We start from the raw sequence: 27937 nt of genomic DNA, 5'->3' as shown, positions 1-27937 counted from the left end.
ACCACCCATGTTATCACTTAAGGCCATATGGACGCTTGGAGTCTGGGTAGGCAACTGTGGCCATATTAGTGTCTGAGGGCTGTGCTGCCACAGGAGTGACGGGGGATGTCCTTCTGTATATATGTTTTTCTTATTGGTTGATGAATAAAACATCGTTGGTCAATAAGGCAGGAAGATAGGTGGTGTGAGGAGACTAGGAGAAAGGTAGACTGGGAAAGGTAGGCAAAGGGAGCCAGCAAGAACAGTTGCCATGTACAAACCAGGAAGAAAGGACACAACAGGTTTTCTCAGGTAAGATAAGGCCACGTGGAAATACATAGATTAACAGAAATGGGTTAATAACTAAGACAGAGCTAGCCAGGAAGAAGTCCTAGTCATTGGCCAACAGTTTTATAGCTTAGAGTCCGTGTGCTTACCGAGGGCTGAAGCGGCTGTAGGACCAACCTGGCAGGAAAGAAAAACAAGCAACACAGGGGCCATTCTGATCTGAGTGGCCTGCTCTGCCACCTGGTGTCATGGTGATATCCCGGCCTGAGTTACCACTAAGGGTCTGGGTCCATGGCCCTACTGCAGCCAGGTTCTGAGTTGATGTCTATTGTTCTTATTACCACCAAGGGCTGGCGAATGCCTGGGGTCTGGCCTGCCACTTGAGGCCATGTTGGTGTGCTGCAGCTGTGTCATATTGATCTGGGTGGGCTATTCTGCCACCCAGGGCCATGGTGACATTCGGGGCCAGGCTGCTGCTAAGGGCCATGTCTGGGTCCATGGTCCTATTGCAGTTGAGGTCTGTATAGATGTGTATGGCCCATATTGCCCCCAAAAGTCTCATGGATGCCTGGGGTCTGGGTCACCATCTGTGGCAATGTTGGTGTTTGAGGGCTTTGCCACTGCTAGGATCACACCACACTGAGTAGCCAGTGCTGTCACCTGGAGCCATGATGACACCTGGGTGTGAGCTGCTGCCAAAGGCCATGTTCTAGGTCCGTAGCCCTGCAGCCAGGGTCTGTGTTGATGTCCATGGCTTCAGTTACCACTAAAGACTGAGCATATGTCCAGGACCTGGACAGCCACTTGAGTCCATGTTGATGCCCAAGAGCCCATGCTGCCACTAGGGCCAGGATGATCTGAGTGACTTGTGCTGCACCTGGGGCCATGGTCATGTCTGGGCCTGAGCTGCAGCCAAGGGCCATGTCTGGGTCCATGGCTCTACTGAAGCCAGGGTCTGTGCTAATAATGTCCATGGCTCCTGTTACTACTGAAGACCATGCACATGCTGGGGTCTGGGCCACCACCTGAAGTCATGGTGACATCTGGGCTAAGCTGCTGCTGAGGACTATGTCTGGGTCCATGGTTCTACTGCAGCTGTGGTTTATGTTGATGTCTGTGGCCTATGCTGTCACCAAAGGCCACAGAATGCCCAAGGTCTGGGCCACCACCTGTGGCCATACCAATCTGAGTGCCCCGAGCTGCTGCCAAGGACCATGTCTGGGTCTGTGGCCCTATAGCAGCCAGGGTCTGAGATGATGTCCATGGCTCCTGTTACCACTAAGGGCTGTGTGAATACCCAGGGTCTGGTCAGCTACCTGAGACCATTTTGGTGTCTCAGGGCCATGCCGCTGCCAGGGCCAATACTGATCTGGGTGGCCTGTTCTGCCACTTGGGCCCTGGTGACATCGGGCCTGAGCCACTACCAAAGGCTATGTCTAGGTCTGTGGTCCTGCTGCAGCTGGGGTCTGTGTTGGTCTCTATGGACCATGTTACCACAGAGGCTATATGAACCGTGCGTGTTGAAATCTGAGGGCCATGCTGAGCGGGTACTGCCCTTTGCTGGCCTTGGGAAAGTTGACCCTCCCAGGCCCTCAATGGCCACTGCAGTAGAAGAGCTGGCCCCATACTCAGAAGAGATGGTCCCATCCCTCACCATGAGTGCAGGAGAGCTGGCCTCGCTGGCATTGGTGTAGAAGAGTTGGCTCCACCCTTCACATGATGGGGGCAGTCCCAGAAGCCCAGTCTGATTAAATTAGCTACCATCCAGACCCACATACAGGGCTTTGAGTTCACCTACCAAATCTGGTGGGGCTGAGCCATTTAAGTCCCAGACATCAGACATAGGAACTACAGAATTTTATATTGTTGGGGCTGGTTTTGCTTTGATCTTGTATTTTCTCACCATGCTTCCATTCTGCCTTGTGGAATGGTAATATAAATTCTGTGCCATTATATATTGGAAGTATGTCATTAGCTTTTTGACTTTACAGGGGGTTGCAATTAAGAGATGACCTAAAGTCTCAGAAGAGACTTTGGACTTGAAGCTGGATTAAATAAATTTTGCATTATGATATGGCCATAAGCCTATTTAAATGAGAATGTCACCCATACTCTTAGGCATAAAAAAAAAAAAAAGAGTATAAAAAGAGGACTGGCAATAGTTCAGTGGATAATGGTACTTGTTACAAGCCTGACAATCTAAGTTTGACCTCCAGGACCAACACAGTTGGAAGGAGAGAACAATTCTTGAAAATCATCCTCTGGCCCACACACACACATGAATGAATGAATGAATGAATGAATGAATGAATGAATGAACAAATTAACTTTTAAAAAGAACTGCAACTCAGTAACCAAAACCCAAACAATCCAATTTAATTAGACAAAGGGTTTGCATAGGCATTTCTCCAAAGAAGATAACCAAATAACCAATAAGCTGTAAGAAGATCTCACCATCATAATCATTAGGGAAATTCAAAGCAAAGCCACAACAGAATACCACTTTATATTCGTTAGAATGGTTATTATCAAAGCCAAAATAGAAAATATTCAGTGTTGGTGAGACTGCTGAGAAGGGAGAATCCTTGTGTATTTACTGATGGTAAGAATGTAAAGTGGTGTAGGCACAATATAAAAGAGTGTGAGAACCGGACAGTGGTGGCGCACACCTTTAATCCTAGTACTCGGGAGTCAGAGGCAGGCGGATAGCAGTGATTTTGAGGCCAGCAGGGTCTACAGCTAGTTATATGACAGCCAGGACCGTTACACAAAGAAACCCTGTCTCAAGAAAAAGAAAAAAAAAAAAAGGTATGAGAGTTTCTTTAAACAATTAAATAGAATCACTTAATAATCATGCAATTCTACTTCTGGGTGTAAACTCAAAGACATGAGGGCCAGCCAAGCCTGGTTTGCTCAGGTCCAACAATCCACACTGCTCACCATGCCTTCTCTGCCCTTCTCTATAACTTCTGGCTCAGCTGTAGTCACTGGTTAGTTACACACAAGACAAACCTACATTACAAATGATCAGGTTACCATTAGCTTCAAATAATAAAGGTTTTAAAGTCGCCAAGCCTGCAGACCTGAGCTGTTTACTGACCTCCAGACACACACTGTGGCTGGTGTGTGCTCAGTAAATAAATAAATAAATAAATAAATAAATAAATAAATAAATATGATTTTAAAATTTGTCTTAAGAAGTGATGCAAGAATTCACTTATCTTTCACCCACGCTCATCTCAGCACTTTTCATAATGAGTAAAGGTGAAAGTAACCCAAGCATCTACAAACCAGGCAAGCATTATATCGTAAGTATTCCCCCTGCCTTTAATAACAGCACTCAGGAGGCAGAGGCAGGCCAATCTGTGTGAGTTCCAGGCCAGCCTGGTCTACAGAGTGAGTTCTAGGACAGGCTCCAAAGTAATACAGAAAAACCCTGTGTCGGAAAAACCAATAAAGAGCAAGAATCTACTTCTTTGTCATATACTAATAATATGACTCATTAAATTTTACTCTGATGTTACACGTATCTTGAATATACAATTCAAGTTTGTATGTCTAATTCTAAAAAGAAACCAATCAAATTAAATATATCTAATAAAAGATTTACAATTACATCACAAAGAATGGGTAAGGAAATTAAAGATGTTTATCCTAAATAAAAGTTGCCTAGTGGTGGAATAAGGGCAGACGAAACAGCATAGCAAAACAGAAGAATCATAGACTTATAAGTTAGATGTCTGCCTGCTTTCTCTTACCAACAGTATCACTTGAGATTAAGTTATTTAACCTTTTGGTTTCATCTGTAAAAGGGAAATAGAATACCTATGTAGGATCTTGCTAAAAGTAATTATAAGTATGAATAAAAGCACTTAACATAGTACAGGGCACAGAATGAGAACAAGCATAAATGTTTCTGCTTTTTACTAAACAATTTTCAAATATTCAAATGTCTGAGTATTATGTGGCTAAAGCAATTCATCATGACTGTAATAGACATGGTCACTGTCTCAAAACACAGGGAGAAAAAGTGTTGCTTATGCTTTTAAGTTTGATAAACAAAAGCAGTCAGTTTCACTAAGGCAGGCTATATACCTCCTCTGACTTCTTGGCTTGGCCTCCTATACTATACAAGTGAAAATGCACTAACAGTGTCTGTAGATAGGAAGTGCATTGTAGTTCTGACATTGATACCATAAGCAGCAGTGTGATCTGGAATAAGTCATATGAAGAAGTCAAAGAGAATAGTTTAGTCAGTGTTTCCAAGTTCCAAGGCTTGTTTTATAAACACAAATTTCTCCCAAAATAATGAAGACTTAATTTGTCCTTTAAAAAGTAATTAGGGTCAGGCGTTGGTCTCCCAAGCCTTTAATCCCAGCACTCGGGAGGCAGAGGCAGGTGGATCTCTGTGAGTTCGAGGCCAGCCTGCTCTACAGAGTGAGTGCTAGGATAGACTCCAAAGCTACACAGAGAAACCCTGTCTCAAACAAACAAACAAAACAAACAAACAACAACAACAACAACAACAACAAAGTAATTAGATTGCTAAATTAGAAAGTTTAGCAGCAGTTATTCAAACCATGCTTTAAAGTCTCTGGTTTTTGAAGCCAAATGTTACCCTGATCTTTTTGAGATAGAGTCTCACTGTAGTTTTTGCTGTCCTGGAACTCACTATATAGCCTATGTTGGCCTCAAACTCACAGAGACCCATCTGCCTTTGCCTTCTAAATGCTAGACTAAAGGACATGCGCCACCCATGCCTGGCTCTGGTGTTTTATAATTCAGGGTTACCTTTGTGTGACTGTAACTGAGCAAGTTTATAGAGAAACACAGTGGAAGTATGGTGAGCAGTGTTGGTTGTAGAACCTGATAGCCTAGATTCCACAACAGCTTGCTTGCTGAGGATAAGGACTGACTTGAAGGAAACTAAGGGCAAGGTTTATCTGATATTGTATAATACCTACTGTCTCACAGACTATGAACAATGGTAACTACAGATTTATAACCTCACTAAAGGCTGACAAGTCCCAAGGCAGCATTAAGCAGTAAGACTGAACAACATTGGGTCATTCCAATATTATAAATTGTATCTAATACAAAGCAGAAACCAACTATGGGGGACTTATTCTAGAAAAGATATTTTACAAAACCATCCCACTTTCCAATATGGTAACTCATTTGCTGACTACCAAAACAGTGTGCTTTCTCCTCCTCTTTTTAATGATTCTTTTTTCTCCCCCCCCTTTTTTTTTTAAATTCAGGCACTATTTAAGTTTATAGGGGACATCCCTCTCAGTTTTAACATTTTCCAAATAAAACTAACCAATGTAGGTTATAACAAGTGAAAAAAAAAGCCGGGAGGTGGTGGCACACGCCTTTAATCCCAGCATTCAGGAGGCAGAGGCAGGTGTATCTCTGTGAGTTCTGTGAGTTCGAGACCAGACTAGTCTACAATAGCTAGTTCCAGGATAGCCTCCAAAGCCACAGGGAAACCTTGTCTCTAAAAACCAAAAAAAGGGGCTGGAGAGATGGCTCAGAGGTTAAGAGCACTGGCTACTCTTCCAGAGGTCCTGAGTTCAATTCCCAGCAACCACATGGTGGCTCACAACCATCCGTTATGAGATCTGGTGCCCTCTTCTAGTGTGCAGATATACGTGGAAGCAGAATTTTGTATACATAATAAATAAAATCTTAAAAAAAAAACAAAAAAAAACTAAGAAACAAACAAAACAAAAAAGGCAAAGCTAATTCTTCCAATGTTTCTAATTATACTCCCTTAAAAAACAATTTCATGAATTTTCCCTCAAAATTACTATAGACACTAAAAACTTACCTCCAAGTATATTGATGGTGGATTATGCTCCCCACCAAATTTGTCCAATAGGGCCTCTATATGTTCCTGTGTCAATTTAATCATTTGCTTGATATTCCACACCTAAAAAAATAAATAAATAATGGGCTTTAAATAAAGATCGCTTAGCACACTAATTAGAACTATTCTTAATGTAGAAACAGGATGTCCTAACTATTACACACACGAATCCTTCACACACACACACACACACACACACACACACACACACACACACACAGATGGATGACCCTTTGACCTTCACACATCACAGCATGCTTGTGTCACTCCCCACAACCATGGCACACACAATGAATAAGCAGAAGGTTTAAAAAATACTAAGATGTCCTTACATTTATAACGAGGGTATCTAATCGTGACTGCTATAATCCTTGCACCCTAGAAGAATGCTAGTCAGTGCATACACTTGTCAGAGTCCACAAGAAGACTCTCATTTAGAAAAGAGGCTTACGCTTACAGAACTGCAAAGAGTTTTACTATAATCAACTTAGTCTTTCACTCACAAGTCCTAAAAGCAATGCTCAAAAGACACTGAAAACCCAATAAATCAAAAAAAAAAAATCACAATGAACAAACAAAATAACAGGCCAAGGAATGATAGCTTTAAGACTCAACAGTCCAACAAATGGGGGATGAGAAAAAGAGGCTTGAGAGATGTAGGGTAAAAATGTATGCTTAGGGGTTTAGTGTATTTTTGATAAATTCTGAAATAATATTTTAGAGGGAGCACTTCATGGTATGTGAATATTTTATAAATATGCTATTATATTCAACAGAAAAATAGTGCCTTGGGGCTGGAAAGCTGGCTCAGTGGTTAAGAGTACTTGCTGTTTTTTCAAGGGACCCAGGTTCAGTTTCCCAGCAGCCACATGGCTCACAACCACCCACAGGCACATACATGGTGCATGTACATACACATAGGCAAATTACTCATATACATAAAATAAAATTTAAAAGAAGCAGCATCTGGCTCACTTACTATATATGGCTTTTCACCTCCCCAAAAAGTTCTTTTTAGATTTTGTAATTCTAATATTAAAGTCTCTCCAGTTATCTATTTAACTTGCTCTGTACACTCTAATAACAAGTAGGTGCTAAGAATATTGTACCATACATATTATATCAACTTTATACAGAGCTTACCTTGTACCAGACACTGATTATATACTTGTCTCTATCAGTTCATCCAGCAAACTAACACCTCCTCCCAACAATTCAGAAGTGTCTTGGTTTTAGTCCTTGACCTTATGAAATACACATTCTAGCTGCATAAAGTCAAGCATTAAACAAACATAGCATATGTCAGACTGTGATGGTGAGCTTCAGACCAGGATACAGACGGATGGCTATGAACCTGAAGATCTGAAGGGACAGGAGCAATCTCAGAGTGCACACATGAAAGAGAAGCCAGTGAAGCAGAGGAGGAACAAATACAGAAGCATTGGGATAGAGGGAAGAATGGCTTGTGTGCAGGCTGATTGCATCAATGCCCCCAATTAACGGCTTTCTAAAAGGCACACCTTGTTGTCTGTAACTTTGCAAGTCTTCTTTCTACTCGACTCTGGGCTTAAGTGACTTGGTTATTCTTGTGATATCTGGCAGCATGGTATTAGCAAACATGACCCCAACAGAAGTTTGAAATGTAAATATGAACTACTTCTTGCTGTCTTGCACAACTGAACTTAGCTTGCTCTTTCAACTCTGATCTGCTCAGCTCTAAGAACATGCCTCAGCTAGCCTACTGGCATCATGCTGTGCCACTTAAAAGCTATTCTAGAATAGCTAGCTACCTAAACCACCAACTGAACACATACATGATTTGAACCCAGCCAACATTAGTGTAGTCCAAAATAGCATGCTTTCACAATGGGAAATAATGGTTAAGTACTAGGCTTTAGGATGGTTTATTAATAGAAAATTGTACAGAAGTATGCAACAGAACACATAAAAAGTACACATGAATGATTCTAACCACAATATCCCTAATAGTCAAAATGTGAAAACAAGATGGACATTGTTATACACACCTATAATCCCAACATCTGGAGATCCAGGTAGAAGTATTAGGAGTTTAAAACCAGCCTCAGCTATATAGCAAGTCCAAAGACAGACTGGGCTACACGAGACCCTATCTTAACAAAAGCAGGGGAGGCTGAGGAAGTGGTTCAGTTGGTAAAGTGCTTCTATGCAAGCATGAGGGCCTGGACTCAGATCCCCAGGGAAAACAACCGTAATGTTCACCTGCTAATAAATAAGTAAAATGCAGTACATCCATTCAAATACAATTTTACGTCAAGAAAAGGAGATAAACCATCAATATACAGCCTGGTCTACAGAGCAAGTTCCAGGACAGCCTCCAAAACAATACAGAGGAACCCTGTCTCAAAAACAAAACAAAAAACCCATCAATATATAGATACACACTCTAACATAAACTAACCTTGAAAGTGCTGTACTAAGTGTAAGAAAGCTGGCCACAAAGGATGCAGAGGTCATGAGGAGCAGAAAGGTTGATTCAGGTGAAGAATAGAAGAAAGGATATGTGATAGGTAAGGTTTTAGTTTCGGGGGGAGGGAGGGTAGGGGAGGACGGGAGGCAGAAGGGAACTGGGATTGTCATGTAAATCAATCTTGTTTCTAATTCAAATAAAAAAATGACTAAAAAATGCAGACTGCTTAGATCTTTTACTTCAAATCCACAGAACCAACATCTACTTCTTCCACAAGAAATGAGCTCATTTAAACACCCACGACAGGCTTCTAATTAATGCCAACGTTTTGGATGGGAGGGGGAGAGCATCTTACTCTATATAGCCCAGATTGGCCCAAAACTCATGATTTTCACGCTCCTGTTTCTAAATTACTGGTATTAAAGGCATCAATCAACCATGTTCAACCACCAACACTGATTAATTTTAACCTTCACTAACCTCTAGAGCAGTGGTTCTCAACCTTCTTAACGCTGAGACCCTTTAATACAGTTCCTCATGTTGTGGTGACCATTCCCCCTTCCCCCGCCATATTATTTTGTTGTTACTTCATAACTATAATTTGGCTGCTGTTATGAATCATAATGTAAGTATCTAATATGCAAGATATCTGATATTTGACCCCTAAAAGGTTGAAAACTACTGTTGTAGAAAGAACACAAGAATTAAAAAGAAATCATGTGGCTGAAAGAACAGAATAATTTGAAGACTGCAAGCAAACAGAGAAGCACTTACAATGACCTTTAAGTCACTAAATCTATAAAATTATATGGGAGGGGTGTGATGGTTCAAAAGAAGATGGCCTCCAAAGGGAGTGACACTATTAGGAGGTGTGGCTTTGTTAGAGCAGGTGTGATCTTGCTGGAGGAAGTGTGTCACTGTGGAGGTGGGCTTTGAGGTCTCATATGTGCTCAGGTCATGCCCAGTGTCTCAGACTACTTCCTGTTGCCTGTGGGACAAGAATGCTCAGCTCCTTCTCTAGCACTCTATCAGCCTGCACGCTGCTTTGCTTCCTGCCTTATAATAATGGACTAAACCTCTGAACTGTAAGCAAGCCACCACAATTATGTGTTTTCCTTTGTAAAAGTTGCTAAAGTTCCAATTTAAAAATGGGCTTACAGATCTAAACAGAGAATTATCAACAGAACAACCTCAAATGGTGGAAAGACACTTAAGGAAACTCTCAACATCCTTAGTCATCAGGGAAATGCAAATCAAAACCACTCTGAGATTCCATCTTATACCAATCAGAATGGTTAAGATCAAAAACACCTATGACAGCTTATGCTGGAGAGGATATGGAGTAAGGGGAACACCCTTCCATTGCTGGTAGGAGTGCAAACCTGTACAGCCACTGTGGAAATCAGTATGGCGATTTCTCAGAAAATTAGGGATCAACCTACCTCACCACCCTGCAATACCACTGTTGGGTATATACACAAAGAAGGCACATGCACACCACAAGGACATTTGCTCTTCTATGTTCATAGCAACATTTGTAATAGCCAGATCTTAGAAACAGCCTAGATGCCCTTCAACAAAAGAATGGATAAAGAAAATGTGGTATATTTACACAATGGAGTACTACTAGTGTAAGAAACAATGACATCCTAAAATTGACAGGCAAATAGAACTGGAAAAAAAAAAAACATCCTGAGGTAACACAGAACTAGAAAGACAAATATAGTATGTTCTCACACATAAGTGGATACCAGACATAAAGCAAGATACCCAGCCTACAATCCACAACCCTAGAGAAGCTTGAACCCTCTTCCAGAACAGATGGAAGCAGATGCAGAAATCCACAACTAACCAATGGGCCAAGCTCCTGGAGTACAATGGAAGTGAGGGAGGAGCGATAATATGAACAAAGGAGTCAAGACCATAATGGGGAAACCTAAAGAACAGGTGACCCGAGCTAGCGAGAGATCACTGACTCAGGTCTGACAATCGGGGAACCAGGATAAGACTGAACTAGACCCCCTTATTGATATAGGTGAAAATGGTGTGGCTGGGACAATATATGAGGCCACTGGTAGTGGGTTCTGAGATCTAACTCAAATGCACAAACTGACTTAATGGAGCACATTCTATATGGAGAGATACCTTGCCTGGCCTAGACACAGGAGTGTGGGGGTGGGGAGGTGCCTTGGTCCTGCTTCAATGAAATGATAGGACAGACTAAGTAGACTTCCTAGGGGAGGCCTTACTTCCTGGGGGGGGGGGATGGGAGAGGAGGGAGGAAGAACTGAGATTGGAATGTAAAAAATAAATTAATAAAAAAAAGTTAAAATGAGGGGCTGGAGAGATGGCTCAGCGGTTAAGAGCACCGACTGCTCTTCCAGAGATCCTGAGTTCAATTCCCAGCAACCACATGGTGGCTCACAACCATCCATTATAAGATCTGGTGCCCTCTTCTGGTGTGCAGATGTACATGGAAGCAGAATGTTGTATACATAATAAATAAAATCTTTAAAAAAAAAGTTAAAATGAATGAATGAATGAATAAGTAGATCTTAAGAGGGAAAAAAGTTGCCAAAGTCATGGTGTCTCTTCACAGCAACAGAAACTCCGATTAAGACAAGGAAAAAATGGTCTCAAATCTACCTGAAGAAACTTGAAAAGAAGCCACATAAACCAGAATATATAAATTACTCTTGCAAGTGAACAACAAAGACACAATTCAGTTAAACAATGAGATTTTTTAATAGAATTTTCTCAAGAGCTAAACAAAATGGCCAACAAACACACAAAAACCCCACATTTTGTCATTATTCTAGAATGAAAACCAAAACCACAATATTTTTCACAGAATTACTATTGTCATTAAAATTAAGTGGAGAACACATGGATGCATACAGTTTCATAGATGTGAACTTAACAGAAAGCAAATTGGTGGTTGTTAAAGATGAGGAGCAGGAGAGCAAAATAACTATTTAATAGGTCGAAGCTTTTTATTTTAGAATAATGAAAATATTTGGAATTAGAAGTATGTGGTTGTGCACAACACTGTCAATGTGTTAAATACTATTGAATTGATACTTTAAAATGGTTTTATTACAAAGTTTTCATCTTATTATCAAAGTGGGGGGCACAAAAGACAGATACCATGTATGAATAAGCCTTGGGGATACCAGGAGAAAAAGCTAAGGATCAATATTTTAAAAAAGCAATCATGAGACAGGAGGTGGTGGCCTTTAATTTCCAGCACTCAGGAGGCAGAGGTAGGGAGAGCTCTGAGTTCAAGGCCAGACTAGTCTACAGAGTAAGTTCCAGGGCAGCCAAGGCTCTGCAGAGAAACCCTTTCTGGAAAAAGAAAAACAAACAAGAAAGACAGAAAGTTTCAATAAATAACCACTAAAATGTAGCCCAGGAATGATCACAAAGGTAAAATAACTGCAGCCTAGCTAAAGAGTAATCTTCAGGCAGGGAACATATTACAAATAATTTTAACACAACAAATTCAAATACACTTGGCAGATAGTTTTATAAAAATTTTAAGTTGCCAAAATATCTCAGCAAAGATAGAAAGCATAACTAGGCCAATAACAATGTAAAGAAGTTAAAATGTAACCAAATGTCAATCCAAAGGAAAATACCAGGGTTTGATGACCATTTTATGTCCTCCAAGCTTGGCAGGTGTTCAGTAGCTGGAGTTAACGCTAACTGAAGCAAACAGGTGATATATATACACTTGGGCAATTTCACAGTGAAATTCAGACTCAATCTCCCCTCCCCAACTTCAAGCAAGGATTTAGTTAATAAGAACTTGCTGATAGTGCAACATTTATCATGCTAGGTTGGGAATTCCAAAATAATAATAATAATAAAAACCCTTTCCTTAATACCTCAGAGAAGTGTTAATATCTATACAAATTTTTGTAATGAAAGGAAATATAAAAATTGAAAGGACAAGTAAAATTGTGCTTTTTGTAGTACACATTCATTTAATCAGCATCCAAAATTAATTTCTTATGTTAACATTCTTATGTTTCCCTTTGAGAGAATAATAGTATTGTTGGCACCAGATGCCTATGGTATATAGGACACAATAAAAAGTTATGTATTTCAAAACATCAATCGTGCTGAGGAACCCTGACTCACTTAGAATAATTATCCAGGTCAGGCATGACGGTATGCACCTGGGAAGTGGAGGCAGAAAGAGCAAGCGCTGGAGCCCAGCCTGAGCTACACAATGAGACCCCATCTCAGAAGACAAAACAGACAAGCAAACAGGGCTTCTAGAGCACAGTACAGTCTGGGTCCAAATCCCAGACCTTCCACTTAAGCAGTGTGCCCCAGGCCAGTGTATATCCTTTTAAAACAAACAAAATAGGATTTATAATATCTGCCTCTCAGAGTTGCTGTGAAAACTTAGTATTTGGTATATAGGTGCACAGGCTTTAACCCTGTAATTAGCTGTGTGTCCCTGGAGAAGTCACTTAGTCATCGTATCATCAAGTTTCCACTGTCCCCCTCCTCCCAAGTTTGTGACATATTCCTTCTTACTACAAACTTCATAGAACGGACCTGAAAGATTCTCAGGACCTAGCAAAAAATAAACTGAAAAACAACTGAATAAAATAATCTGATTAATAATAAAATGAAGCCATCATATTATCACTGTATAACATTTCTGTATATTAAAAGATTCCTGTAGCTTTATTTTAAGTTCCCGATGATGACATTCATTTATTCACCCAATATCTATGAACAAATCGCTATGGTGTGCTCAGGCTTGTGCTAAGAACTGTGTATACTGTACTGAAAAATCTCACAAGTTCCTTATCTCAGGAATTCACAGGTTTGTCCTAAATAGTTTGTCCTTTTCTCTAAGTCTAAAAATTCTCACTCCTTTCATTATTCCTTAATAATTTAGCAATTTACTTTTCAGTGTTTTACAAATTGAGGTTTTCACTTAACTATGGATTAAGAAAAATATCACCTGGTTGCTTTAAAAAAAAAAAAAAAACTGTGGATAGCAGGGCATCATGCTGGAAAGCCAGAACTTGTAGGGACAAGACCCAGATATTTATATTTTTTTAAAAGTTCTTTCAAAGTGCACTCAGAATCAAAATGAAACATTAATAAAACTCTGCCACCCACATCTGCACAAAATGAAGTAGGCTTTAATTTTGTCTGATTAAAAGGGTTCTGGTGATAACTAGCAAGCATGAGACCCTAGGTTCAATCCCTTACACGTGTATGTAATGGTTAATCTTGATTCACCATGGGATCAGCTCTGGGCATGTCTGTGAAGGATTTTCTAGATTAGGTTGAGGTGGAAAGATTAAATTTAAATTTGAGTGGCACCGTTCCATGGTATTGGATTGAATAAAAGGGAGAAAGGGAGCTGAGTCCCAGTACTCCTGTCTTTGCTTCCTGACTACATGATGCAATGAGACCAGTTACCTCAAGCTATTGTCACCAAGTTGTCTGCCCCAGTAATGTAGCACAAACTGTGAGCCAATATAAACCCTTCCTTTCTTAAGTTGCTTCTGTAGTTACTTGCTTTTTGGTTTTTTTTGAGACAGAGTCACTCTACATAGTCCTTGCTGTCCTGGAACTCATTATGTAGATCAGGCTGTCTTTGAACTCACAGAGATTTGTACCTCTCTCTGCCCCAATACACTCTAGCCTGTTAGCTATTTTAATAACAGCAATGAGGAAAATAACTAATACAGTGCATGTGTAAAGTGAGCCTATCATTATTTTTTTACCACAACTACATCCACAAAAGATTATTAATGGAGTCTAAGAAAGCATGACTTTTAAAAAGCCACACTACATACTTTTGATTTATATTAAAAGTATATTTAACAACGGGCATATTTGTGTGACACACATTTATAAAAGAAGACATATACTGTGGACCAAGGATACAAAATGCCTGCCACCAGTAACCTGAGCTCACAGTAAGGTACAGGTATAATGTCTTAATAGACTACAAAATACATATTTCAAATAATCTAGATATACATAAACATTTTAGGATAGTACCAAGCAAATAGGAAGAATGTGGGGTTGGAGAAGGGGATGGAAAGGAAAGGAGAACAAAAGATATAAGAAAAAGTATCTAGAAAAAAATGACCAAAACTAAGTTTTTGTTGTTTTTGCTTTCTTGAAACAGGATTGCACTACACAGCCCTGGCCGGCCTGGAACTTGCTATGTAGACCAGGCTGGCCTCAAACTCACAGAGATCAGACAGCATCTGCATTCAGAGTGCAGAGCTGACAAACTTCTGGAGGCCACTCTCTCCTTCCACAGCTCTCTCTTCCACAGCTCTCTCCTTCAAGTACTTTGCCCACTGAGCCATCTCACTGGCCCCAGAACTAAGCTTTAAAGAATGACTACAAAGTTAATAGAACTGGCTAGACAATTCAAAGGGGGGCTCTTGCTTTGAAAGCCTTGAGTTCAACCCCTGGAACCCGCATAAAGGTGGAAGAGAACTGACCCCACAAAGAGAACATATGAGCCTGGTGTTCTCAGTAAGAAAAGAGCATGCAGAAATACATATATTAGTAGTTATGGGTTAATACTTAAGACAGAGCCAGCCAATAAGAAATCCCAGTCACCAGCCAACAGATTTATAATTACTGAAGTGTCTGGAGTGTTATTTGGGGGCTGAAGCGATGGGACCCCGGCAGCTGGTGGAAAGAGTACACAACAGTAGTCCCTGCTTTTGCTTTCTTGTCATATGTATTCCATTACTATCTGGGGTTAGCTTCTTTGTTTTCACTTTTTCTTTCCCATTTGCTATTCTATTTTAACCTTATGAATTCTTTTTTTTTTTTCACTGTTCAAGGTTTATTTGGTGTTTTCATTGGCACAACACTTGGGTAGTTGGTTGCATCATCCATATGCAGATCTTACTTCTTATACAATATTTCAAAGTACACTACAAAAACATAATACACAAAATAATATCCTTTAGAACAGTTATGCACAAGATATGCATGATGGACTTACACACTAGAGCCAGGTTGTAACTAACTGGGAACTCATTGGCCTAGGCAAGTTTTGTGAAGGATGCAGAGCACAGACACAGGCTCATGGCTAATTGAAGCCTGCAGACAACTGGCAGTATGTCTTGGAGACAGTGGGACTGTCACACCATCCAGGTCACCACTACACAAGTACCACTTAGCATCAGGGTAGAGCTGTGTGTGGGATGTGAGGATTTCTCCAAGCTACCTTAACACAACCACACTAACCACAGCTCAGATGAGTAGATAGATGTGTGTGGTCTCCATAGAAACCCTGTTGCAGCCTGGACAGTGAAGCATTAGGGTTTCTGAGGACTTCAAAACTGCAGCTCTTTCTGCACCCAGAGCGTATCTGCACTCTTCTTCAAGCGGGCCTCCTCTTCAGAAGTCAGTCACTTTCACAACATCTGAGATTCCATTTTGTCCCAGGACACAAGGGACACTGAGGAAATGGGATGCACCCGCCTAAGATTCTTCATTATGCTCTCGGCCAAGTCAGCCACAGACAGGCCAATGGCCCAGAATGTATAACCCTTCAGTTTGATCACCTCTAGGCACTGTCAACCACCTGCTTGTCAACCTCCTTCCACTGCTCCCTGTCGGCATCAGTGCCCAGCTCAGCTCTGGATTCAGATTCTTCAGGGAGACACCAGCGACATTCACACCACTCCACACAGGACACTGGAGTCTCCATGCTCCCCTAGGATCCATCCATGACAGCTTAGTGGGTGAACACCCAACCTTTCTCCCATCAGATAATGGAACTGAGCAGAATCCAGATTGCAGCCACTTCTGATAACTCGGTTTTTGGGAAAGCCACTTATTTTCCAAGCCACATAGGTCAAGATATCCACTGGGTTTTTAAACAAAAAGCAGCTTGCAGTTTGGATTGTACTTCACAACGTTGGGAATGATGAACTTAAAGATGTTCACGTTTTGCTGGACCAGATTGAGTCGGCTCTCTCCCTCTTGCTGACGGGCCCCCGCTGTGACAATGACCAGCTTGGAGTTTGCAGTCACACCGTCTTTGCCAGAGACAATTTTTGGTGTTCTGAGGAAACGGCTGCCATGCTGGAGATCCATCATCTCTCCCTTCAGCTTGTCTTCCATGACATCAACAAGGGCAAGCTCATCTGCTAAGTGCTTCATGAGGATATTGATGGCATAAGCCATGCCAACAGCACCAACCCCAACAACCATAATCTTGTTGTGGGGGGGTCTGTTCTTCCTTAAGTAGATTCACAATCAGCTGGTCCTTGAGGGTTGCCATCTTGGACTTTGAACTTTTTTGGGACCACTAATGCATGATGAGCAGAGTTGGGCGAACAGCCGCGTGGTATGGTATCCTTATGAATTCTTTATGCATACGTTTTCATGTCAGTCCATTCCTAATGATCCCCTCTCCTGTACAATCTCCACTCTTGACTATAGGCTTAGAGTTAGTAATCTGTTTCCAACAGAGTATAGCAGAAGTGATAGGCTGTCATGTCCAAGATTAAGCAATAAAAAGACAGGGACTTTCATTTTAGGCTGTTGCTTTTACTCTCACTGAAAAGTCAGCTGTCATGCCATAAAGCGGTCCACATGATTAAATCTGGAAGCGGGCCTTCCAAAGCCTGCTATATCCTATGAGGGAACCTGGGTCAAAACTGTCCCTGGGTCAAGACCTGAAATGATTGCATCCTGGTAATTCTGGCTATGCCAGCTAAGTTGCTAATTCCCACAGAAACTGTGACTGGTTGGCTATTTTTTGTTGTTTTGGAAATACAAGGGGCTACTAAATTTTGGGAGAATTTATTATAATATAGGTGAGTTGCAACTATCTTCACTCATCTTGTACTTTGTCTTCTAATCTCTTAATAAGGTGGGGGTTGTTTCTGTATGTGTGATGTACAAGCATGCATATATATATATATATATATATACATACATACATATACATACACACACACACACACACACACACACACACACATATATATATATATATATATATGACTGTTCACATGTATTCGGGCACCTCAGGAGTCTTTATCAATTGAACTCAGAGTTCATCGATATTATTCATGTAGTTAGCCACCTTGTTCTGGAGAGTCCACATCAACCTTCCAAAAGCTGAACTTAACAGGCAAAGTTGCATGTCCATTATCCATTTATGTGCATGACGGGGATCTAAATTCTGGTCTGCACGCTTGCATGGCAAGTGCTTTATCCTCTGAACTAGCTCCCAGGCCCCTTCGTAAGGTACTAATGAATAGAAGTTCCTATTTCCCTTTTTCTTTCTTTTGGTGTGCATATGGGCATATGTACTGCAGTGTACATGTAGAGATCAGAAGACACTTCTGGAATCTGTTCTCTCCTTTCACATTTATATGGGTTCCAAGAATCAAATTCAAGTCACTAGGCTTGCACGGTAAACACCTTTACTCAATGAGCCACCTCTCTGTCCCCCCCCTCGCTCCCCCCCCCCCCCGAATTTTTGTAGTCACATATATCAATTAGTTTGTGGTTCGTGTTTTAAGTCCTTTAAGAATTCCTTCCCTGGGCTGAAACATGCCTCAGCAATAGAGCACATACTCAAGGCCCTAGGATTCTATCTCTAGTACCACAATCCAAAAGAATGTCTTGAGCTCATAAAATGATGCTCTCTTATTGTTTTAATTATTATTTAACTTATATATGGGTGCTTTGCTTGCATAAATGCCTGTTCGTCGTGTGCATGCCTGATGCTAGAAGAGGCACTGAATTATCTGAGACTAGAGTTACAAACAGTTGTGAGTTGCCAATGGGTACTTGGAATTGAACCTAGGTTCTCTGGAAGAACAATTAGCATTCTTCAGCTCCCACCCTGTTAATATTGTAAAAGGTTTTCTTTCAGCTTTGCCTTTTTATTTATTTAATCTGATAGAAGCTGATTTTTAAGTATAGGGATCGGATAGGAAGTTTCAGAGATTGCTTGCTTGTTTGTTTTGTGTGGAAGTCAGAAGACAACTCCCATAAATTGGTTCTCTCTTGCCACCTTGTGGTATCCCAAAATACCCTTACCTGCTGAACCAACTCCTTAGTAAGCAACTGTCCCAGCAAGTCAGTATCCTTTCCAACTAATCTACCATGGAGCATTTTCAACCCATTTACTCCTACATAAGCATATAAAATTTACCAACAACCTCTTCCTGCTTCCTATCTGCCATTTTGTATTCATCTTCCCCTTTCTTTTTATAAGCCTCTCAGACATTCTACAGGCTATACTTTAAAATCTATGCCCACAAGACCCTTTAGATCACCCTCCCCTCTCTCCCCAAGGTCAGGTGACTCTGAGAAGCATTCAGCAGGAGATTCTACTTTCTTTTTATAATAAATCCAAATGACTCTCTATTAAAGATCTATCTCACACAAAATTATCCTACTTCCTTATGATATATATTAAAGAGGCCAGGCGTTGGTGGCGCACACCTTTAATCCCAGCACTCAGGAGGCAGAAGCAGGCGGATCTCTGTGAGTTCGAGGCCAGCCTGTTCTCCAGAGCGAGTGCTAGAATAGGCTCTAAAGCTACACAGAGAAACCCTGTCTCGAAAACAAAACAAAACAAAAAAAAAACCCAAAAAGACTAATGGTGGTGGATGGATAACCACTCAAGTCCAGGGAGCATTAAAATATAAAAATATAAAAATCAGATAATACAATTGGGAGTAGTAAGTTTGTTGGCAGTCCTGGCACAACCCTCTTATTTAAGCCAGAGGTATATCAAAAACTTTAGGATACTGCTACAAATAGATTTGATTATAAGAGTTTGGTAGGAGCAACCTCATATTAAACCAGGTAATAACTACAGCCCCAGCAATGCCTGGCATGTAACATTCAAATTTTGTTGACTGAAAAGGTGAATTAAAGAACTCTTTCCATCTTATTTTCTTTAAGAATATTCTGGCTGTTCTTGCCCTTTACACTTCCATCAAATCGCTGAACTATGTGCCGGCTAGTTTTATGTCAACCTCACACAAGCTAAAGTTATCTGAAAGGAGAGAATTTCAAGTGAGAAAATGTCTACACAAGACCCAGCTGTATTGAAATTTCTTAATTAGTGATTGATGGGGGAGGGCCCAGCTCATGGTGGGTGGTTCCATCCCTAGGCTGGCAGTCCTATAAGAAATAAGCTAAGCAAGTCACCACTGTTCCTGCACTGTTTGAATTCCTGTCCTGGCTTCCTTCCATGATGGACTACAATGTATAAGGGTAAGCCAAATAAACCCTATCCTCTTTTTGGTCATGGTATTTCATCATAGCAACAGTAACCCTAATTAAGACAAACCAAGTTGTCAAGTTTCACAGAAAACTTTAGCTTTGCATTTAGATTTCAAAAAATGTATCAAATCAATTTTAATATTTTTACTCTACTTAGGCTTCATTCTAGTAAGTAGTATATCTCATTTTAATGTCTCTAAACATTATTTAACTAGTCTTCCTTATAAAGACCATATAAACACATCTTAAACACTTGAAACTCACTTTATATGAGTCTCCCTTAGATTAGTGGTTATCAGAGGCAGAAGGAAGATGCTGGAGGAAGAGGCACAGCCCTAAGAAAAGGGCATGAGGAGTCTCTCTTCATCACGATGGACAGTTTGCATCTTGACTGTAATGGTGGCCACACCAGCCTACACAAGGTATCAAAGGCCACAGTATGTACAGCAAAATGGCTCAGAGGGTAAAGGCATTGAGTTTGATTCCTGGGACCTACATGGTGGAAGGAGAGAACCAATTCCCTCAAGTAGTCCTCTGGCTTCCCACACTCCCATAGGTACTGTGGCACAAGTACCCTGCCCCAAATAAATAAATTTAAAAAGGAAAGAAAGAAACATACATACAAACACTTATGTGCATGTAAAAAGTGAAAACTGGAAAATGTATAGTCTTATTAGCTCTTACTTTTTATTTTAATATTGCACTACATTTATATAAGATGTCTGTTCTGACTTTATTCTGAAATATCCCCATAGGCTTATGTCTTGAAGCTTGGCAGCACGCTTGATGAGTCTTTAGGAAGTAGTACCTGGATGGCAGAAGTGTGTGAATGAAAATGTACCTCTGAAGGTTGTAACAACCCTTATACAAGGGCTCTCTGCTTCCTGATACCATGTGAGCTAGTGGTTGCTACAAGCTCCCACTACTAGACTGAGTTATTTCACTATGGCTTCCCTGTTCTAGGTGTGCAACTGAGAAAGCTTTTCCTCCATTAATTTGTTCTGTCAGGTATTTTGTTGCAGTGATACAAAAGCAACACAGAAAACAGTTATACCTGAAGAGGTCTATAACCTATATTATACAACAATTATTGATTCCCTGGGTTTGTATTATAAAACACATAGTTGCCATTATTACAGGAGGTAAAGAAAGGGTACATAGGAATCTATGTACCATTTCTGCAGCTTTCTGTATGTCTACAACGATTTAAAATGGACTTAATAAATAGATTAAGTAAAACTATGCCTTTTCCTAAGAAGTCTTTTCTATCTTCCACCCCCTTACACAGCTGTATTCTGTACTCATGCTCTAACTCCCGGCATCTGGGGTACACTTTCACCGAGTGCACTTGTTCATAATTCTTATGAATTATGGTTTACTTATCTACTTCTATCACTAAAATGAGAATACAGATTATCATTCATTGGTATAATTCAGAATGTAGTATACAACCCAGTATAATGATCTCAATATGTAATTTCTGTACTTTAGAGGAATGAATACAAGTACCAATAATTATATACAGTACAAAAGAAATACCATTTATAGAGTACCCACTGTAGATGAGCACACTAGGCTAAGGGCTTAGGTATATATCACCCATTGTTTTGAAACACTACTTTATAAAGGTCTAAAAATAGCGTTACATGGTGTTCTTGATATGAGTAGTGTATTGACAGCCCTCACTATCTATAGGCAATCACAGTCTCATAATGATCAGTAAGAACGCAAACCTCTGAAGAGGCACTGTTAACAAGTTACATGCTAAGATGCTAAAATAAACTCAACTACGTGTCAAATCACAAACGATTCTTTCTACTCTACCAGGACATCCAAAAGGATGGGCAAGATTCATGGACAGAGAAGAACAGACTGCAGAGATAGGAAAGAGGAAAGACTTCAGCCTTTCAGAAAACTCTAAATTGACAAAATAAGTCACAGGAGAGCTCAGTACATTCAGAACCCTAAAGTTATTATAGGTTTGTCCCAGAATAACACACAGGAAGAAGAACAAAAAGAGACAGGACTATGACTATTAGATCAAGAAGATTTTGGGAGTGAAGAGGAATAAATTTTATTTAATTTGTAACAACAGGGTGTTAGTATGTTACTAATTATCTTAAGCTTTAATAGCTCCAGACTGACCAGAAAGTAGACATAATGAATCAAAAATAGAAGTAAATTAAAGGCAGGACAAAAATAAAAGGGTGTTAGAGAGAAATAATCAGGGCTTAAACAAGAGTAATCTAGAGGAATAGAATAGAAACATCATGGCAGATGGTAAGTCAAAAGGATTTGGGTGCTTACTATATAGGGAAATCAGGAACCCAAAACAGATACAACGACGGAAGGATCCAGCATAAACTCTAGTAAGTGAAGAGCTCGCCAGTACAAAGGGAGATTCTATTTAAAAGCAAAGATAACTAATCCTGTTTAGGATTTACTTGCTGACTTTGTGCTGTCAATGAAACACTCAGATAACAATGCCCAAGAGATAACAGAAAAATGCAGGCTGACACTCACTACATTGCACAGGTAGCCTGATGGTTATAAGAACAAAGTGGTTAGAAATGAAGAGGCTGTGAAGAAGTAAGGTTTGAGTGAGTGCTTGCTAAGTGCAGGTAGTAAGTAATCAGAAACAGAAATAAAAAGCAGCAGCAGAGGCCCTGCCCAGCATGTGGATCACCTCAGTTCCAGTTTCATGATTTAAAAAAAAAAAAAAAAAGGCAGAAGCAAAATCAAGCAGAAGTATTTTTAGTTTGCAGTTGGGGTGACCTGAATACATATACATATGAAGGCTACAAGTGACTAGTATCAAAGAATAGCTTAAGATGCACATGTGTGTCTGCCTGTTAAGTAATAAGGACAGAAATGAGAGATCAGAGAAGACTGTTCTGTGTTATTCCAGGAGACTAAATTAGGATACTAGGGCTAGACACATAAATTAAAAAGTCCATCTGTGTTCCACATTTGGAGGTATCTTCATCAACAGTAAGGAAACTGTCCTACTATTAAAGATATTTCACTTGATACTGATGCTACGGGAAAAACTGAGACTAGCTCAATTCTCATCTTCCATTAGGCAGAAACTCTCCATCTGCCTCTCCTCTAGGCTCTTCTGATCTTCATCTCCTGTAATAGTCTCTTTCCTCCCCCATCTTTTCTGATGCTAGGCCTGACTCCAGGACCTCACCCATGCCAGTAAGTGCCTTGCCACCTTTCTTCTTCTTCCTCATCCTCCTCTTCTCCTTCTTTTTTAAGATTTATTTATAGCCGGGCATTGGTGGCACACGCCTTTAATCCCAGCACTCAGGAGGCAGAGGCAGAGGCAGGCTGATCTCTGTGAGTTCGAGGCCAGCCTGGTCTCCAGAGCCAGTGCCAGGATAGGCTCCAAAGCTACACAGAGAAATCCTGTCTCGACAAACAAAAACAAAACAAAACAACAAAAAGATTTATTTATTATGTATAGTGTTCTGCCTGCATGTATGCCTGTAGGCCAGAAGAGGGCACCAGATCTCACGATAGATAGTTGTGAGCAAACGTGGTTGCTATAAATGGAACTCATGACCTCTGGAAGAGCAGAATGCTCTTAACCTCTTGAGTCACCTCTCCAGCCTCACCTTTCCAATTCTTATGTTTTGTTTTGTTTTTTAAACTGAACATTTTTCTTATCCTACAAATGCACAAGATCCTCAGTGTACAGTGCAATTTTGACTGGAAGCAGTCAGGATAACCTGGTATCCCTCTCCCAAATAAAGGTCTTAGAACACTGCCTTCGTTTGTGGGTCTCCATTAAGGGGTTGCTAGTACTTTATGTCATTTAGCATCCATTTCAGTGCACGCTCCTATTTTGCCACTCCCTTTGCTCTTTACTCCACCTAGCACCTCAGATTTTAACTATGTACTTCATAATTCCCTTTCAAAAGGCTGAAATTTTGCTGAACTACATTTTTATTAGAGCCTCTAGAATGTGCCAATTCTAAATTGGCAATTGCTTGTCCATAGTTGTTTCTTTTTAAATTTTTTTGCCAGGTGGTGTTGGCACATGTCTTTAGTCCCAGTGCTGGGGAGGCAGAGGCAGGTGGATCTGTGGGTTCGAGGCCAGCCTGGGGGTGAGTTCCAGGACAGCCAGGGCTACACAGAGAAACCCTGTTTTGAAAAGCCCAAAATGAAATATATAAACAAGTCACTAATGTTTCGCTGTGACATTTACTTACTATGTGTGTGACGGGGGAGACAAGTGCTGCCGTGGCGTGTATGTGGAAGTGACAGCACAAGCGAAGAGTCAGCTCTTTTCTCCCACCAACTGCAGGCTGCTGGAAAGTGCCTTTATGTGCTGGGCCATTGCATTGGTCCCAGAGTTGCTCCTTTGAAGGACAACTTTCTTTTCTACTACTGCCTTTAGGGCTTCCTCCTTGTTGTTTTACTATGATCTGGTTTATGTACGGACTTGGTTTTTCTTATACTGTTAAAATTCAGTGTACTTCTTAAATCTGTCAGATCCAATAAGAAATTTCATCTAGCAAAATTTCATTTACAAACTTCTCTTCAAATAATAACTTTGCAATATTTTACTGACCAAATGTGTTAGATGCCCCCCTTCCTGTCTCCTATATTCTTTTCAGTATTTTCAATCTTTTTAACTGTAGGTTGTATTTGATATATTTCAGCTTTACTTTCTAGGCAACCAAGTCTTTCTTCAACTAAGAATAATCTGCTAAGCTTTTTATGTTTTTGTTTGTTTCATTGGTTTTGGTTTTTGTTTTCTGTTTTTCCTGAGACAGCATTTCTGTAACAGCCCTGGTTGTCCTGAAGCTCGATTTGGTTTTTGTTTTGTTTTTTTCTATGAGACAGGGTTTCTCTGTGTAGCCCTGGCTGTCCTAGAACTCACTCTGTAGACCAGGCAGGTCTCAAACTCAGAGAGATCCACCTGCCTCTGCCTCCCAAGTGCTGGGATTAAAGGCATGCGCCACTACCCGGCTTATCTTCATTTTTAAAATAAATCAGCAATTGTTTTACATTTATGAAGTAATTGCCACACTTAAATTAGTATGGATCCTTTTTCGGAATTCGTTCTTTGTCGCTGGCATTTGAATTCATGTTTAGTTACTAGGTATTTCTTTTTAAAACTGAGGGACAGCTGGGCATGGCAGTGCCTTTAATATACACATAAAATGAAAACAAAGTAAACAACAAAAACTACCCTAAAAGTCAGTATGAAGGAAAAAACTGAGGTCACAAATTTGATTTGTCTTTTAAGCTTTCCTTTTTCTTCTTCTGTTCCAGTCAACCATCCCTATAGTCTCTCTTTCTGAGACATGGGACTTCAGACAGTTTTGCTTCAAAGACAACCTAATGATGGAATCCTTAGGGTCCTATCTAAAAGAAACTGCTTTTGATTTTCACTTAATAAGAACTTCAGGTGTTGACTTTTGTACTCTTCTATTTATGGAGTCCACTGACAGTTTAATCTGAGAATTAAATAGATGTAGTATGGCACTGCTGCCATGCAAACTAAATGAACAATAGCCTAGTCCTGGCCAACAAAGGACATTCCCAACATCATAAAATCTGCTAGTCTAGAGGAAACTAGTAACAGCAAGAAAACCCTGCAATACTGAGTAAAATGATACAGGATGCTAGCAAAGCACAAAACAAAGGCACCTAACTGGGCCTTAGAAAGAAAGGGATTAGCAGGGCATTATCGGGAGGCAGAGGCAGGTGGATCTCTGTAAGTTCAAGGCCAGCCTGGTCTACAAGAGCTAGTTCCAGGACAGCCTCCAAAGCTACACACAGAGAGAAACCCTGTCTCAAAAAACAGGAAAAGGAAGAAAGGAAGAAAGGAAGAGAAAGAAAGAAAGAAAGATTAAGAATACTTCCTACAACAAATGGTAGGTCAGTGAAGGGCAAAGGGTGGGGAGGGATTCAGATTTCAGGCAAAAAGAAAAGTGTAAACAAAAAAAAAGTGTAAAATTTGAAATGTTAAAAACATACGGAGTGGCAACTATTTTACTGCACAGTGCAAAAGCCAATCTGCAACAATAAGAATACCATTCTGCATAAACAAAATACAGGGTGTGGTGATATTTTGTCTATACACTAAAAAATAAAGCTTGCCTAAAGATCAGAGGGCAGAGCTAGCCACTAGCTAACCAGAGAGGCCTGGAGGTCTGTACAGACAGACAGGAAGTGAGATGGCTGGGTGGAGAGAGGAATATAGGGGGGAGGAGACAGGAGCTCTCTTTTCAGTCTGAAGATTGCTCTCTTTTCAGTCTGAGAATTTCATAGAGGTAAGAGCTCTAGTGGCTGCTGCTATGCTTCTCTGATCTTCCCGCTCTCACCCCCTAATATCTGACTCCAGGTTTTTATTACTAAGACCAATTAGAACTCATGTTGTATACGGTTGCCCAACATGGGGCTTGAACCCACAATCCTGAGATTAAGTGTCTCATGCTCTCCTGATTGCTGACCCACTTTAAGGCAAAAATTCACCAAAAGGCCACTTGCCTGTGTCTCTGCAGCCATTGGCACAGGCTGGAGCTGTACGGGGAGCTCCTGTCGAGTCCCCTCCCAGCTGACTAGACTCTTCTCTTTTTTTCCCAGGCCTCTCACGAGTGAGATTGTTGTTGTTGCCTCTCTGCAACAAACTCCACAGGCCCCACTCTCCAGAAGCACCTAGACTCCAAACGCCACCCGACTTACCTGACCTCTAGACCAGCTGGTTCTGCCTTGAGGCAGCTCCCACCACACATGCTTCTTCCACACCTTCCCATGTGCATTCTTCAGACAGCCTGTGCGCTCCCGAGCTCTCTCAACCTCCCCCTCCCGTGGGCTGTGGGCTTTCCCTACGCTGTCTTCTCCTGGAGCTGCCAATCTCAGCTTACAGCTACATGCAAGCAGCTCCATCTGTCCTCAGCCAGGCTGTTCAACACATGTGTTCTCCCATCAGATGTTCTATGCAGCCTTAACCCCCACAATCTTCGTCAGCAGATTTGGTGAGACAATTGGGAGTTCTTAAAGAGTTTTTTCCCCACATTAAAAAATGGGAAACACTATTACAATGGAGGGATTTATGGCTCTGCAAGATAATACGATGGATGGTTTGAAAACAGAAAAATTAAATGAAAGGATAACTAATTTAGATTGGACTTAGTAACGTTAATTATAAACATCAGTGTCATCACGGTCAGCTTGTAACAGAATCATCTCTAAAGACTGGAGACACTTGGTTACAATAGTTTTGGAGCCTGGTCCTCAATTACAAAGGTGGACCTGGAAAGATGAGGCTAAGACCACTCAACAACAAAGAAGGGATACAGGTATGGGAATCTCCCAAGATCAACTTCTTGGAGGGAAGATTATGCTGATATACAAAGCCAATCTCTGTATGATGTCCATGCCCTGGATTTATGCTGCAAAGCAGCTTTGAATGCTTGGGACAGAATTGGAGAAGTAGGAAAGAAAATTGAATCATTTACTAACGTTATACAGGGCCCAAAGGATACTTTCATGGATTTCTTACAAAGACTGACTTCAGCAGTAAATAGAATGATATCAAATTCAGAAGCTAGACAAACAATAATTGAATCTCTGGCTTTTGAAACTTCTAATGCACAATGCAAAAGGGTAATTGGGCACAATCAGCACCCTTAGAGGAATGGATCCCAGATACAGTCAATATTGAGTCTCTTGACCATGATGTTGCAAGGATAGGAGAGGTGATTTCCAGAGGTTTGAAGAAAACTCGAAATGTCAAGTGTTTCAATTGTTACAAACAAGGTCACTTAAAAAGAGACTTTAGGCAGGGCATTCCTAGAAACAATGTTTCTTCTTCTAAGCACAATTCAAACAGAATGCTCTTCCATTCTTGTTTATACAGAAAGTGTGGCAAAGGCAGACATTGGACAAATGAATGTAGGTCAATAAGGGACAGTCAGGGTAACCCTTTGGCTTTAGGAAATGCCTTGAGGCGCCTCTCACAGGCCCCCATGCCAAATTCGGTTCAGTCTTTTTCTGTAACCGTGGAGAAAACTCCTTCCCAGAGCAATTAAAGAACCAAATGTCTGTTATAAGAAACCATA

At 40.7% G+C, this 27937-nt stretch overlaps 1 protein-coding gene and 1 pseudogene across 1 annotated transcript in view; both read right to left on the bottom strand.

Annotated features, from left to right (window-relative positions):
- Positions 1 to 27937, bottom strand: part of Braf (B-Raf proto-oncogene, serine/threonine kinase) — a 125241-nt gene that overhangs the window by 83389 nt on the left and 13915 nt on the right. The window contains 1 exon segment of the mRNA XM_027391530.2: positions 6101 to 6202. Within this exon segment, the coding sequence (XP_027247331.1) occupies positions 6101 to 6202 (102 nt within the window).
- On the bottom strand, positions 15502 to 18038 carry LOC100774386 (annotated as a pseudogene).

Source organism: Cricetulus griseus, assembly GCF_003668045.3.
Source record: "Cricetulus griseus strain 17A/GY chromosome 1 unlocalized genomic scaffold, alternate assembly CriGri-PICRH-1.0 chr1_0, whole genome shotgun sequence".
Classification (NCBI taxonomy): domain Eukaryota; kingdom Metazoa; phylum Chordata; class Mammalia; order Rodentia; family Cricetidae; genus Cricetulus; species Cricetulus griseus.
The sequence above is the reverse complement of the archived record's forward strand: the minus strand, read 5'-3'. Positions and strand labels throughout refer to the sequence as shown.